General features: G+C 59.9%; 3 protein-coding genes across 3 annotated transcripts; 1 reads left to right on the plus strand and 2 right to left on the minus strand.

Moving 5' to 3' along the window:
* Positions 1-1,986: 1,986 nt before the first annotated feature.
* GCG54_00002620 (uncharacterized protein) lies at positions 1,987-4,149 on the plus strand (the record flags this gene model as incomplete). The annotated part of the gene is made up of 3 exons (XM_045402709.1): positions 1,987-2,227; positions 2,402-3,915; positions 3,982-4,149. 3 exons carry the CDS (start codon positions 1,987-1,989, stop codon positions 4,147-4,149), a joined length of 1,923 nt encoding a protein of 640 aa, XP_045269327.1.
* Positions 4,150-4,667: 518 nt separating this feature from the next.
* On the minus strand, positions 4,668-5,822 carry GCG54_00002621 (Ergothioneine biosynthesis protein 1; the record flags this gene model as incomplete). The annotated part of the gene is made up of 2 exons (XM_045402710.1): positions 4,668-5,457; positions 5,503-5,822. 2 exons carry the CDS (start codon positions 5,820-5,822, stop codon positions 4,668-4,670), a joined length of 1,110 nt encoding a protein of 369 aa, XP_045269328.1.
* A 4,479-nt stretch (positions 5,823-10,301) lies between these two features.
* On the minus strand, positions 10,302-10,856 carry GCG54_00002622 (uncharacterized protein; the record flags this gene model as incomplete). The annotated part of the gene is made up of 3 exons (XM_045402711.1): positions 10,302-10,487; positions 10,621-10,780; positions 10,837-10,856. The coding sequence occupies 3 exons, from the start codon at positions 10,854-10,856 to the stop codon at positions 10,302-10,304; spliced, it is 366 nt and encodes a 121-aa protein (XP_045269329.1).
* Between the last annotated feature and the right edge of the window lie 2,784 nt (positions 10,857-13,640).

Here is a 13,640-nt window from a genome sequence, read left to right on the forward strand (position 1 = left end):
TCGGGCCTCAATCTTGGGTCGGCCACAGTGTCAGGTATCGAGGCACCCGCCGGCAGAGGAGCATCGGCGCTGCAACTAGACCTGCCCTCGCCTCCACCTCATTACGTCTGCACCGCACCCTCGCCCTCGATCGTGCCGTGTCAGCAGCATCCAAGACAGTGCGTGACTGGAGCTGCCTCCTTGCATATCCAGCAGTCTCACTCTCTCTCTTTTCTCAACAAGCGAGGTAAGGACACCAGTCTGTGGGTGGTCTGGCCATCCCACTGGACCACCCCGCTCTTCCATCATTCCTTTGCCCATCATGCCCTACGGAGGGGAGGGGATCCCTCTTCCTTAGTCTTCATTTCTCCTCACCGGTCATGTAGCTAAAAGATCGTGTCACAGTTGCAGCCGCGCTAAGGCACCCGACGCACGGCAGGACGAGACAGGGCGCCCTATCCTATCGCCTCACGTCCGTCGCCTTCCAGTCCAGTGTCTCTCTGCTCTTCTCGCCTCGCTGGGTGTGCGTCTACTACACCACTACATTCCGGCATCCGTGCCCAGGTCTCTCTCTCTCTCCGCGCGCTACTGGGCGCTACCTCGCTGTCCCGTGCGGGCAAGACCACCACCGCCGTCCCATCACAACTCAGACAGAACCAGTGCCGTCCGATGAGCGGGAAGGTCCCATTGGCTTGAACTCTATTCTGCGGCCGCCAGCCAGATCAAGCAAGACATCACCGAGCGACATCAGGTCATTTGACAGGTTGCGTCTGCCCTTGTCTTGCCTCCTGTCTCTTGCTTGTCTCCTGTCCAAGGCTTGTCAGCACCAAATCCCCTCAATCTGCATCTCGCACACGAGACATACATGCTCGACGACTCCTCGCATCCTCACATAGACAGCATTCCTTACATCACACGCTGCACGGAGGTTTCCCCGACTCGCGCACGCCCTGGCAACACCTGCCAAGACGAGACGAGACCACTGAGAGAGATATACAGGGTGCTGCGCTTCCCGCGGCCGTCAGCTCCATCCTCGTCTCCATCCTCATCTGCGAGCTGAAATCTTAATCAGAGACCAGCCTCAACGGCGGACAGTAGCGAGTCCTCCGTCCGTGCCTTGCCCTGAGCCTACGTCTGGCCTTACGGACGGATACCATCCTATTCGTACCCAGCGTCCAAGGCCCTTTGCCTGACGTCCATTCCACGCTTCGTGCCGTCGTACCTGCTCTTGCTCTTATTGCCTCTACGGGAGGGCGGACTCGGCCAGAGTGGACCACCGCTAAATTAGGGCCCCGGCGTTTCGGTCCCGGCCTGTTCGGTGCCCTCAGTGCCCCGTTGCCTTGCCTTGAGGTCCTCTGCGCTTATCCACAACCGCTGTCACTGTCACGCTCGGGGAGCTGTCAATCTTCACGCCGTCCGCACCCTTTGCAACGCTAATTGGGGTGACCGTCTGACCCGCCAGCGGCCGACGCTCGTCGCCAGCACACTGGGGATAGAGAAAACTTTGAATGAGAGCACAGAGCCGCGTACGGGTACCTCGACAATCAGCCGCGGGTGCCGTTGCCGGAGCCGGCCGTTGTCGTCCTGGCCTGGTCCTGGCATTTGTTTGCTGGCCCTACCGAACGCCCTGGCTCGTGTTAGCGAGACCAGCGCCGGGGGGAACACGGCACGCCTGCTGTTCTCTCTTCGGCCCCATCCCATCTTTCCTCACTGGGCCGCACCTGCACGACGCTAAGCGCTCCGTCGTTGCGGGCTCCGCCTCAAGTGTCTCCTCCTCCTGCGTTCCCCCATCAGTCCTCCCTGGCCTCTCCACACGTCGAGTGCGAGCTCTCCACTCACGATTCAAACACGCCGCGATCCCAGCACCCCCGACCCGGGCGTTGTCCTCCTCTTTTCTGGAGACACTCGTCCTCCTGGACATCCAGTCTCCCGATTCCGGGACCCGTCCCGGTGCTGGAGCTGGTGCTTCATCCGACCTAGTCTAGCTTTTGGCCCGTCTATTAGGACATGGCCAGCAGTTTTGCCATCACGAACAGGCCTCGCAAGAGAGCCCGCGAGGTTGATCCGCCACGTTCTAGCTTGGCTTCTCCCCCGTCGTCTGACCCGTCCACGTCGCCTCCCAACTCTGCGACGCTGCTGGCTAGTGCGGAGACGAGCTACCAGACGAGTCATACTCACAGCAACCTTCAATCGCCCCCCGCAGAAGTCGCCCAGCACGAACCATCGAACCCGCCCGCTCGGAGACGTCGTTTGTGTAATAATTCACGATTTGAAAGGAGCCACCCGTCGGCGCAGTCCTTGTCCCGTAAGCTACCGTTTGACCCCTGTGATGCTCCCTGTCCTCGCGAGAGGCACAGCAGGGAAGCAAGAGGGAAAAGGGGAAACAAGCAGTCGAGTTGAACAATGGACTGACAAGAAACAGGACTCGCTGAAGGGCCCCTGCACGGCCCGAAACCGCCATCATCACAATATGAGCTCATCGTCACGCCCCAGCTTCCGCGGGAATGCCCCCTTGAGCTGAACTTTTCTAGTCCGTTTGAGGATCACGTAGAGACGAGGCAGCTGGAAGGGCTCAACTATGTGAGACTCGAAAAGGGCATCGTCAATGGCTACATCAAACTCGGTGCGCGCCGGTTTGCCGCGGGCCACGAGGGCGACGACAACCGTCAGAAGAGCCCCCATAACAAACTGACTGTGTGGTTGAGGGCCCACCAGTACCCAGATCAATGGTTTGAGGAGCTTCATCCCACGGACCAGAGGTTCTTTGGCTTTTGTGAGTTCAGCACCATCGCACATGTGAGCACCGCTGATTCCGCAGACATTGTCGCCTGGTGCTCTGGCCGGACAGTGCTCCGGAGGACCAACACTTGGCTGGTGGACATTGCGCAGATGGCTTACAAGGACAACTGCGTAAAGCATGCGCTGCTTGCGCTCGCCGGCACCTACGTCTTTGACTACCGGCCGCTGCAAAAGTACAAGGACATGGCCGAGTATCACTACAAGAGGGCGGTGATACTGCTGAGCCTGCAGCTCGGTGCCGCTCGCAACGACAGCCTGAGCGACGGTGACATGGAGGCCGTCCTCGCCGCCATCGCCCTGCTGAACATGAACGATGTCGTCTGCAACGAGCACTGGCGCCTCCAGAAGCGCGTCCCCCGCTGGCTGGACGGCGCCCGCCTCTCCTGCCAGCTGTTGGACGCGTCGGACCCGGGCCACCGCTACCGGGATCCCGTCAACATCCAGCCGTCGGATGCCCGCGTGGGCAACGCCATCCTCGCCAGCAGGGCCGCCATCTTCGCTCTCCCGATGATGCCGCTCATGCTCGACAACACAAAAGACAAGCAGTTCGTCTGGCTGCTCCAGGGGTCCGAGCTGAACACGAGCAGGATCCACGGCGGATGCGGCATGTCCCCGTCGCTCCTCTACCAGTTCGCCCAGATCACCCACGTGGCCGCCCTCACCCACCTGGACCCCGTCGACAGCTCCTTCATCGCCGGGCCCATGGCTCTGCGGATGCTCCACGACCTCCTGGGCCTCTCCCAGTGGTACGAGTTTGAGCGGGCGACGGGCGTGACCAAGGTCAAGGTGGGCGTCGACACCATCGCCGGCCTGCTGCGCTCCGGCCACCTCGACGCCCACGGCGCCATCAACTCCAACGAGGGCATGACGGCCTCGACCGCCGAGGCGTGGCGCTTCGCCGCCATCATCTACCTTCAGTGCCGCCTCCTGAGGCTGCCCCGCAACCACCCGGACGTGCTATGTCACGCCGCCAACCTGGCGGCGACCATCCGTGTCATGCCCACGTCGGGCTACATGTTCACCGCGCAAGCGCCCTTCTTCCCCGTGTTCCTGCTGGGCGTTGTAGCAGTAGACGAGGAGCACAGCACGTGTGCCCTCGACTGGTTCGAATCGGTGACCGAGACAAAGTGCCGCTCGGTAAGTGCCGTGCCTTCCTTCCATCCCGTGACCCAATGCCCGGCCAAGCTGACCCCCCTTTCGTAGAGCGTCCCGCCCGCATATGAAGCTTTGAAAAAGACTCGCGAGTGGATGGCGTCCAACGTCCACGACGCGCCGCTGCCCATCCCGGACCGCATCGTGGATCGCCACGGCTGGTGGGAAGACGTCGTAGATCATGTGGGCAAGACCTCGGGGACGCTGTGCTTGGTCTAGTAGGCAGGCGCCATGAATATAGATTAGCAGCCGAGGCGCAGTCACCACACACGGATGTGCATTTAGACTCAAGGCGTTCGGTTTCCTGGGTGTATCATGAAAGAGGCATACTAAGCAGATCATGAGAGATGCCATCCTTTCTCATACCAGGGAAAGAGGCATATACCATTTCATCTCGCACGGGAAGGACCACGAGAGGCATACCATCACTGATACAGGCGGACCATGAGAGATACCTTTCTGTCGCTTACACTGGGTTGGACCATGAGAGGCATTCACCATTCTGTCTCGTATTGGATGGACCATGAGTTCATTAACATATATTACGTTGTATTGCCATTGCCGCCGCTGTCTGTTCTCAGCGGGAGATTTCCGTTGGGTATACTAAAGGTGTGTACCAGCGTGCCCCCTTTGCTGGCCACCGTCTAAGCCACATTGAGACAGAAGGGAATAGACCCAGAAACCGTTCACCTGCCCCGTCCGCGTTGTCTGTTGCCTTGTCACCCTGCCTCGCAGCACTACACACCGCTGACGCTGATGGCGCTATCATCACTGTCAGACGGCTGCTCGGTGCCCGTGTCCAGGCGGATGAGGTACTGTCGCATCTCGGAGCCCTCGACCGCCCACGACTTGACAATCTCCAGCCCGGCCGCCGCGCACATCTCCCTGACCATCCACTGCGGGCGCTTGTGCGCGTCGAACCAGTCGAGCTCGGTGCCCTGCGGCAGGACCAGCCCCGCGTCGCCCCCCGTGGCGGCCGCCGAGACGGCGACGTCACGGTTCGCCTTGAGGAAGAAGCGGTGGCGCCCTTCGTCCTCCTCGATCTCGCCGCAAATCTCCCAGTCATGCGGCTTGAAGACGGCCTCGCCGAGGAGCGCGTTGGCCCGCTCGAGGCCCTTGTGGAAAAAGGTCTCAAAGAGGTCCGGGTGGGCGTGGTAGGCGTCCCAGACCTTGGGGGAGGTGACGTCGTGGCCGTCCATGCCGGCGAGGATGAGGTCGTCGGGGCGCATGATGGCGGACCACTCGCGGAGGGAGGCGACGGCCTTGGCCCAGGGGTCGTTGAAGAGAACGGACCCGAGCGACAGGAAGACGCGCGGGACGTCGGCGGGCAGCGCGTCGCTGTAGTCCAGGCCGGCCGCGAAGTCGCCCCAGAGGCCCGCCATCCGGACGCTGCCGCCGGCGTGGGCGGGCGCGAGGAGGTCGAGGTTGGACCGCAGCGACCGCTCCGAGATATCGAGGGCGAGATACGTGGCCGGGCGGCCCATGGCTTTGAGCTGGCCGAGGAGGTAGTTGACTTTGCGCATGTCGCTGGAAAGGTCAGTCGTGCTCGTCTTCACAAAAGGGGCTACTCACCCAGCACCGAGGTCAACCATGACGGCGCCCTCGGGAATGTCGACGGCAATCTCGGTGCTGTTCTCCTTGAACAGCTGGATCTCGTCGCGGGCCTGGTAGTTCTCCTTTGTGAAGATGATCTTGGCCCAGATCGCGAGGCCCTCGTCGGTGTACAGGAGCTCGTCGGGCATGGTAGGGTACTCCTTGGCCTCGCCCTTGCGGGCCGCCATGGGGAAAACGGCGCGCAGGTCGTCCAGGACGTTGGAGGACATGCTGCCGCCGCCAATGTCCAGCACGGTGCCGTGCGCGGGGATTTGGGCCGTCTTGACGTGGGGTCCCATTGTGACTGGTTGAGGGTGGTCTGGTGTCGGATGAGGCTATTGCCAAAATGATGACAGTGAAGGTGGATGTGTGATGGATGAGGTGGTTGTTTGCGGATAGCTGCAGGCTCTTGTTGTCGACGTCCGTCTATATATACTCGTGGAGCAGCCCGGTGGATGGGTCATTCACTTCACCTCACCTCACCCCTTCTCAGGCAGATCCTGCCTCGCGTCCATTTGATCCAATCTCTTGTGCTTGATTCACTCCCCAGCCTCTGATGTTGAGAGCCCTCGTTCAACCAGCAGAAACCCCCCCACACTGGAGGGCCTTGGCAGCACTGCCAAACGAATGCTGGAGAGACCTTCACCGGCCAGACACATCTGGACGTCAGCCCCGACATGATGCATACGCATGTGTATAGTGCGCCTGGTTGGCGACCCCTAATGGCGGCGCGTGCGTGGAATGCCACCTCCCATGACGCCCTGCTGATGCAGGATCCTCCCAAATACCCCGCTGAGGAGAGGAAACGCGGCGTGTGCGAATGAGAAGACAAATGTCGACCCGTTCCTTGTCTCGCTGCGGTTCCGGCTTCGCTTACGTTGGTTCAGGTCGCTGGTGGCCGCGGAGACTCCCTCTTTAGGGCCGTCCCGCGCGGCGGGAATAGGGGGAACAGACGGGAACACGATGCATCTTTCGGAGGCGGCCCTGACCTCCGTCAGAACCCCTAGACACGCATGTGTGGAATCGCGATCGGCCATGATGTCACGGCCCAAAGCATTATACCCAGCCGTGGTGCTATTAGATCCATTAGTCCATTTCCCGAGTCAAGCGATGTCAGCCTTGCAACCGGCCTCTCTTTCAGAGACAACAATGCACGATAGACCTCTCGGACACGACAGTCGCAATCCCCCAAATTCTTCTTCACCAGGGGGGCGGACGCGACCCCGCGCTCGGTGAGCCTCGTCGAATCGCATCCCTGTGCAGGGCACCAAGCATTTACTCGGCGAGCCAATCTCTCGCCCGTCGTCGCAGGGTGACCATCCTCAATCCTTCACCGGTATTGAGACAACAACAACACATGGCGCGGGAGCCGTTTCCTCACAAAGAGTGATTGGCAGTCGACGGTGTCATGTCGTCCATTATGGCGGCTCCTGTATGGCACTTTTTGGACAGCATGTCTCAGCGCCTCATCCACCTCGTCGGACCCCTCCGTCATGTAAGACCGTCATCGGTAGGGCGAAAGGACGCCAGGCCGCCTTGCAGCTGCATCTGCAGCTCAACATGCACACCGTGACGCAGGCTCGGGTCCGCCGGTGCATCGTGCAACAAGGACTCCAAAAAGCTTGCCGTCCTCCGCTCGCGAAGCTCGGATGCCGCGATGGCTGCTCGGCGGCGACACTGGTCCGTGTCCTGGCCACGGCGCCGGCCCCGGGCGGAATCACGGAGCGGACCGCGCAGGCGAAAGATGGCTGCTCAGCACGGGGCCTCCTGACGGTCTTTGCTGTCGTGGATCAACCGCATCGGAATGCGACCCTGGCACGTTGTGAATCAGTCCCCGATGCACCTTTGCGCTCTTCTCACCGGTCGACTTCCGACATCCCCGAGTGTCTTGCCCAATGTGTAATCAACAGGCTCCCTTCGCGGCCAAGAGCTGACGGACGCCAGCCCGAATTCCAGGGCCGGCTGCACTTAATCAAAACCGCGGTCACTGATTGTCGCTCATTGGTGATTTTGCAAAGGAAAAGCAACGCCTGCCCCCCCACGTCCGGCTGCGAGACCTGCAGGCCGCGACCGGTTGGCAGCAGCAGTGTTGGGAAGTCGGATGCGCAGCGCAGCTGAGCCCGTCCAACTGGGCGCGATAGACGACCGTGATCGCCTCCGGGCCAGGTAGGGATGCTCCCCGAAGGTTGCTGGTCCGTCGCAGCGGGACCGGAGAATTGACAGCGAGGCACCCACGGCCGCTCGGCAATGTCAAGCCAACGTCTGGAACGTGACTCCAGGCATGAATGAAGCACAGCCAGCGTGGGACTCGCGGGCGATCATTCCCAACGCACGGGGCCCCAACACGTACGAACGAAATGGTATCAAGACTTGCTGAGACCCTACCCACTTGCGTTGCGGTAAAAGATAACCGAGAGCTGCGAGTGCGTCGTCGTGAGCATCTTTGCAGGTTTCGGGTATTATTCGCTTCCCCGGATTAGATCGTCTGACCGTCACCATAATGCTCGGTAATTACGGGTGAACCGTCTTGTCGGATGTCGAGGAACCCAATGGGACGGGCGTGACCCAGACCTGCAGCCGGGGTTGGCATTGCTCCCGCAAGGTTTACGCTCCCTGCTGCGCGGTCGAACCGCGGAGTCAGTCCAGATCAGGCTGCTGCGCTCGCTGAGCCCTCGTCATGGCCCGTCGTGGATCTGCCTGCCGAAGACCCTATGTAACGCTTCAAAAGGGTCAGTTCCGACCAGTCCCTCACAGGCTCACGGGTCCGAGAAAAGCTTATGGCCCATCCATCTCAGTCCGCAGACATCGAGGGGTACAGGACTCGACGACGTCAGAGCCTGCAATCTCTGAGCTTCTGGCGTCCTCGAATTATGACTGGCGATGGGGAACACGCAGCGCCGTCTTGTTCATTTGCCTGCCGGTCCTGTTCAGTTCGATCCTCCGATGATGCCAGTCCCGCGACCTGCACTTTGTGTGTCTTGGAAATCTGCACCTTGGGACAGCGGCGGCAGGGAGTGGCGGCCGTCGGCCCCGATGAGGGTGTGGAGCCGGACGCTCAGCCTGTGGAAGTTTGAGGTTTCTTGAGTCAGTTTCTTGGTACTCGGCCGGATTGAATTTTTAATGGCGGTTTCAGGAGGCAAAGAGGCAGCGTTGCTTGAGCGAGAGATTCGCCTCCTTTTGCACATCCTCGCCAGCATGAAGAGACGAACGTTGAGATGATCACCGGTAGGAAGCCCAATGGTGCCCAAGGTGGAGAGGTCGATGCCTACAGTTCGGTCGGGTGTCTAGCCAAAAGGACCATGATGGTGTTGTCGATGCCTTCCAGAAGCCGCGCCAGAAAGTCAGTAGCGAGAGTCCGTGTGGGCACATGACTTTTGAGGTTCCCGAGCGGGAGGGCACTTGTTGGACGTGCTCCCTGGGGCCTCGTCCATCGTCCTCCCGCGCCTGCCAATTAGCACGTCGCGATCGCGTTTGCGGAGCGCGCGTGATGCAGCCCGTAGACGGTTGTTTTGTCTTCTACCGCGGCGGCTTCGTGTAGATGCAGCCCGTGGCTGTTGTTTTCACGGCTGCATTGCTTCGACCCGTTCGCTTCCCGGCGGCCTGGCAAGCTGCCGGGATCATGTGGAACAGCGGAAATGCCGGTTCTCGCCGCAGGGAGACCCATCAGGAGTTTCCCCCGTGAATCCGGTTCGATATCTTTTGGGCGCTGACTGTCTGATGGGTTGCTGGCCCTTGCCGTCTGAAGGCGCGAGACAAGGTCAGCCTGGACAAGCAGAGAGTCTATGCATCGTGGAAAAGGTGTGCGCGTGCGTGCCATGCAACCAAAAGGACGAAACAGCCAACGGGGCCACCATCGTGGAATCTGCGTCCCTTGCGACGCGACGGCCACCAGAGTGCTTGTTGAGCAGCGCCCCGAGCTTGGCAACAGCAATTTGACAGCTCTCGGGGTAGGATTCAGAGGTAGTGTATCCGTAAAGACGGCGTAGCGTCGCACCGCCGGCCGACGGTCATCTCGGAGTCAGTTCATCCCACTCAGCTAAGTTTAGCTAGCAGACGTGGTTTCCTCGTGTGGGTGGGTCTAACGAGATTTAGCATGCCCATCCCTCCAACTGCCGGCGTCTGGCCTGACGGGACACTCCTGAACGAGTGGTCGTTGTCGTGTTTAGCCGTCGTCGTCCAGTTGCCAGCGAGGCGAGTAGTAGGGCAAGCAAAGCAAGGCAAGGCGAGGCTAGCGCTGCTCTATCCCGTGCTAGTCAAGCTGGAGACGTCGTTTGGCGACTGACAGAGACGAGGTTTCGGCACGGGCGTTTCATGTCCAGATCGAGAAAGGACAATTCAAGGAACTCGACAAGAGGTGTGCAGGGCAAAAGTTCTGAGCCGCTGAATGGCGAACGGAACGGCCGTCGCGGGCATTATTAAACAAACCATGGGCTATGGCCACGATCGGGAGATTGGGGCGCGCTATTGACGACTCCATTCCGACTTTGATTTTTTTTCTTCTCGTCTCGCCCTTGATCCTGACTAGCCCGGGTCGCGGGAAGCACCCAGTTGGCTGACATGTGCACCCGCCACGCTTGAGGGTCTTGATGGTGGTCTCTGGTATTATCTTGGATCCAGGTGAGGCTTGGGTGTGCCGTCTCTGTCCCTGGGGTGCATTGGACGGGAGGCGGAGGGCGCTACAGCATTGACAATGGTACGGTGATTGGTTTCGAGGTGCGATCAGGCCGGGCGTTCGTCGAGTGTGTGTGTGCGCGTGCGTGTGTCCGGTTCAGCGGTCGTTAGTGCGGCGCAAGAGAGACACTGGCTAGGAGATGTCGTTGCTCCGGCACGGAGTCGACGGGAGGCTGAGGCTGCACGGTGGCAGCAGGGCTGACGCAGATGTCGACGGCATCGTCGTTGTCTTGATAAACTTGGAACGCTAGCTGAAGGCCTCGACGGACGGCCATCCTGGGGCTCGAGGGCATCTAGCATCTGGCATCTTGTGGCGTCTGCCACAGCGCGGACACCTGAGAGAGCGGTGTATCGCCCGCCGCGAGAGAGAAGAAGAGGACTGTATCCGACAAAAATAGACAAGATTTTCGGTTTCGCGGCCCTCACCGAGGCTGTTGATGTGACCTGGTCTTCCTGGTTGACGACAAACAAGGATGCATGATGGTCGATATTTAGGGGTGGCCTGTGAGCCTGAGGCAGGACCAGGTAGGAGGCCGCAGGGACGCCGGTTCTCCTTCTGTACTTGTCGAATACTCTGACGGTGATGCTGTCGTGTTGTAGCGTCGTGAGGATGGCACCCAGCAGGCACAGACATGACGGAACATGATGCCAATCGTGCCCATGGACGACCATCTGCAAGGTATCTCCCAAGTCTTCAGTGAGAGGCGCACTGTGAAAGGTGCGGCATCGAGGGGCACGGCCCATGAAGCAAGTCTGGGGGCCAACGTCAGGGGTCGGAGCGCTGAACCTGGTCGCACAATGGAAGGCAGTAAGCGACAATGGAAGGATGAATAGAAGCTTGCATGGAACAATCATGGAAGCGTCCCCCCCCCAAGAGGCCCAAGGGTTGATGCATAGGAAACGACGTCGGCGCCCGTCAATCATTCTGTAGCCGCCGCGCCGAGTTGACATTCGACTATGACCTGCCAGGAACAGATATTCCCTCCCGCTAGCGCCGTGTTGCGCCACCGCGCTGTTTGTCGGCCGATGATGCAGATGTCCAGGCTATTCGCAGACGGCAGCAAGCAGACTGAACCTAGGATCTTCACTTTGTTGCGGAGATCCGGCAGCCGCATCCCCTTCCCCATTCCCTTCCCCTTCTCGACGTGCAGTGCAGTACGTACGTACATACTCGTCTCTTCAGCTGTTGAGTTGGATGCAGTATGTAAGCCAGCCGCCTGAAACAGCTTGCCCCGAGGATGGTTGTACGACTCGTACACGCTCAATTTAGCTCGGGTTTGCTGTTTGGGACGATGCTGGCTGCAGAGTCGTTAACCTCGTCCGCCTTACCACATGCTCCATACTTTGCACTACACTCAGCATCGAGCAGAGCCTCCAACTGCCTTTTGGCTCTGCTGACCGCTTCTCTGCATCATCTGCGCCTGACCGTCGAAGCATGTTCTCGACTCGTCCGTGCTGGGGTTAGGGGGCTCTCTTTTCTCGCTTCTCCCATTCCCCACGTCTCTCGTTCTTCCTCATCGAGGTTGGCGGTCAGTGTCACCAGATTGCTCGTGAGCTTCGACTGATTAGGATCTCTGTAACTGCAGTAGTACGACCCGCACAGACAATCTTTGTTCAATGTCGCCTGCGGCAATCTCCGTCGATGCTCGCTAGTCTACAGACCCCCATCACCTTGACCACACCACGTACCTTGCATTGCGGGTGCAATAAACGATGCCGCATGTGTGCCTTAGCCCATGGTAGATGCCGTGCTGTGCGGCGCGCCTGTGTCTGGGCTGCTGCGAGAACACAAGGTCCATGTCTTGACGATGCGGATACCGCTAACTTCTGTGGGAGTGGTAAGCTCTGGCAAAGGGCCGCCCATTTGCAATGGGACCCTGCTCGAGCCAGTCTGAGCTTCGGGAGCAGAGCCGCGGGATATTACGATGACGGTTGACGGTTGGGAGTCATCCCTTGCCCTGCTTGTCCCGTGATGCATCGCGCTGGTCATGCCGGAAGCCCATTGCATCCCCCCATCATCCAGTCATTTCAAACTTCAACCCTTCTCTTTCCCAACGGCAGTCCCGTTCTCAAGTCAAGGCAGCCATGCTCGCGCACTCGAACGGGAGGCCAGGGCGACAAACACACACGACAATGTCGACCGTACGGACGTTTTGTCTGAGCTGCCCGAGCCCGACAACCATAACCATGGCCAGGCGCGAGCTGAGCGCTGTACGGTACCGTGACCGTGTGAGTGAGACGGGCCTCCAGTCCGTCCGCGCGACGCCAGCAAGCGCGTCCAAGGCTGATACGATGCCAGGTGCCCTGCTTGCTAGGCCCTGCCGTGTGCAGCAAGAAGTCCGTGTAATCTTGCTCGGCCGGCCAATTACCCGGGGACCCCTGAGCCCGACCAACCTTCTCGAAGCATTCCAGAAGGAGTGGAGAGGGAAAAAAGGACCTGCAGGGGCGGTTTGACCTCGGGGCTCCACACTCGTCGCAGATGAAGCGGCGAGACGGCGGCGCAGCCCATCCCTTTGACGCAGCCGTAATTCCATCCAGGCTTCTACGCCGTCAATCCCTTCTAGAAGGCTTCTGGAAACCTTCCCCGGCGGGACTAGTGCCAATCTCCCAATTTCCTGCCTTCATGCATGGACCATCGCCTCTCCCCACGCATCCAGCTTTTGTGCCAGGCTAGTGCTTCCATCCCTGCAGCATCTTGTCACAGATGTTGGCGGCGGCACCCCTTTTTGGCCGCTGCTCTCTGGCTCAGATGCTCAGCTGCCCTGCACAGGAGCCGACCCAGCAGAGGCAGAGACGTCAAGGCCGTCCACTTGGTGATGCTGATCCTCGGCGGAGAGGGGTCGGCTGTTGTGTGTCCCTGTCGTGTGTATCCCTCTGGGGGCCGATTCCGACTCTAATGGCATGTTGTTCTCCATGGACGTTTGCTCGAGTACCGCAGTACGAGCAGGGCGGCCTGCAGGATGGCTTTCTGAAGACGTTTCCCCGGCGAGGAGGCTGCAAGCCCGGCGCGTCATTCAGCATTTGAATTAGGAACCCCGCTAACGTGCAGAACACTCGAAGCCGTCGACGGAGGCTTCTGTACTCCTGCTGCATGTACCACGCCACGGACACACAGTGCTCTCCTACTGTCCAAAGGGCAGTCCAGTTGCAAAGGGCCCTTGGGACAACGGTTCAACGGCTGTGTCTGTCTTGTCCCAAGGGCCATTAATAGATACTAGTGTGCCAAACGGCCAACGCACACGAGGATGACGACTTGTTCAGGCCAAATGGCTTGTCCCCAAGGCTGGCGTGTATGAATGCCGGGCCTGTTCACCGTCACGGCGCGCCAGAAGGTTTCCTCTGGCAAACAGACCTCTCTTCCAGAACGAATGGGGTGATTCCATGATATTGCCCCTTTCATACGGCGGAGCAGCCGGGTGCCCCTGCACCTTGCATCGTTGCACTCT

This window comes from Colletotrichum gloeosporioides (assembly GCF_011800055.1).
Source record: "Colletotrichum gloeosporioides strain Lc1 chromosome Unknown consensus_13, whole genome shotgun sequence".
In the NCBI taxonomy this organism is placed as follows: Eukaryota; Fungi; Ascomycota; class Sordariomycetes; order Glomerellales; family Glomerellaceae; genus Colletotrichum; species Colletotrichum gloeosporioides.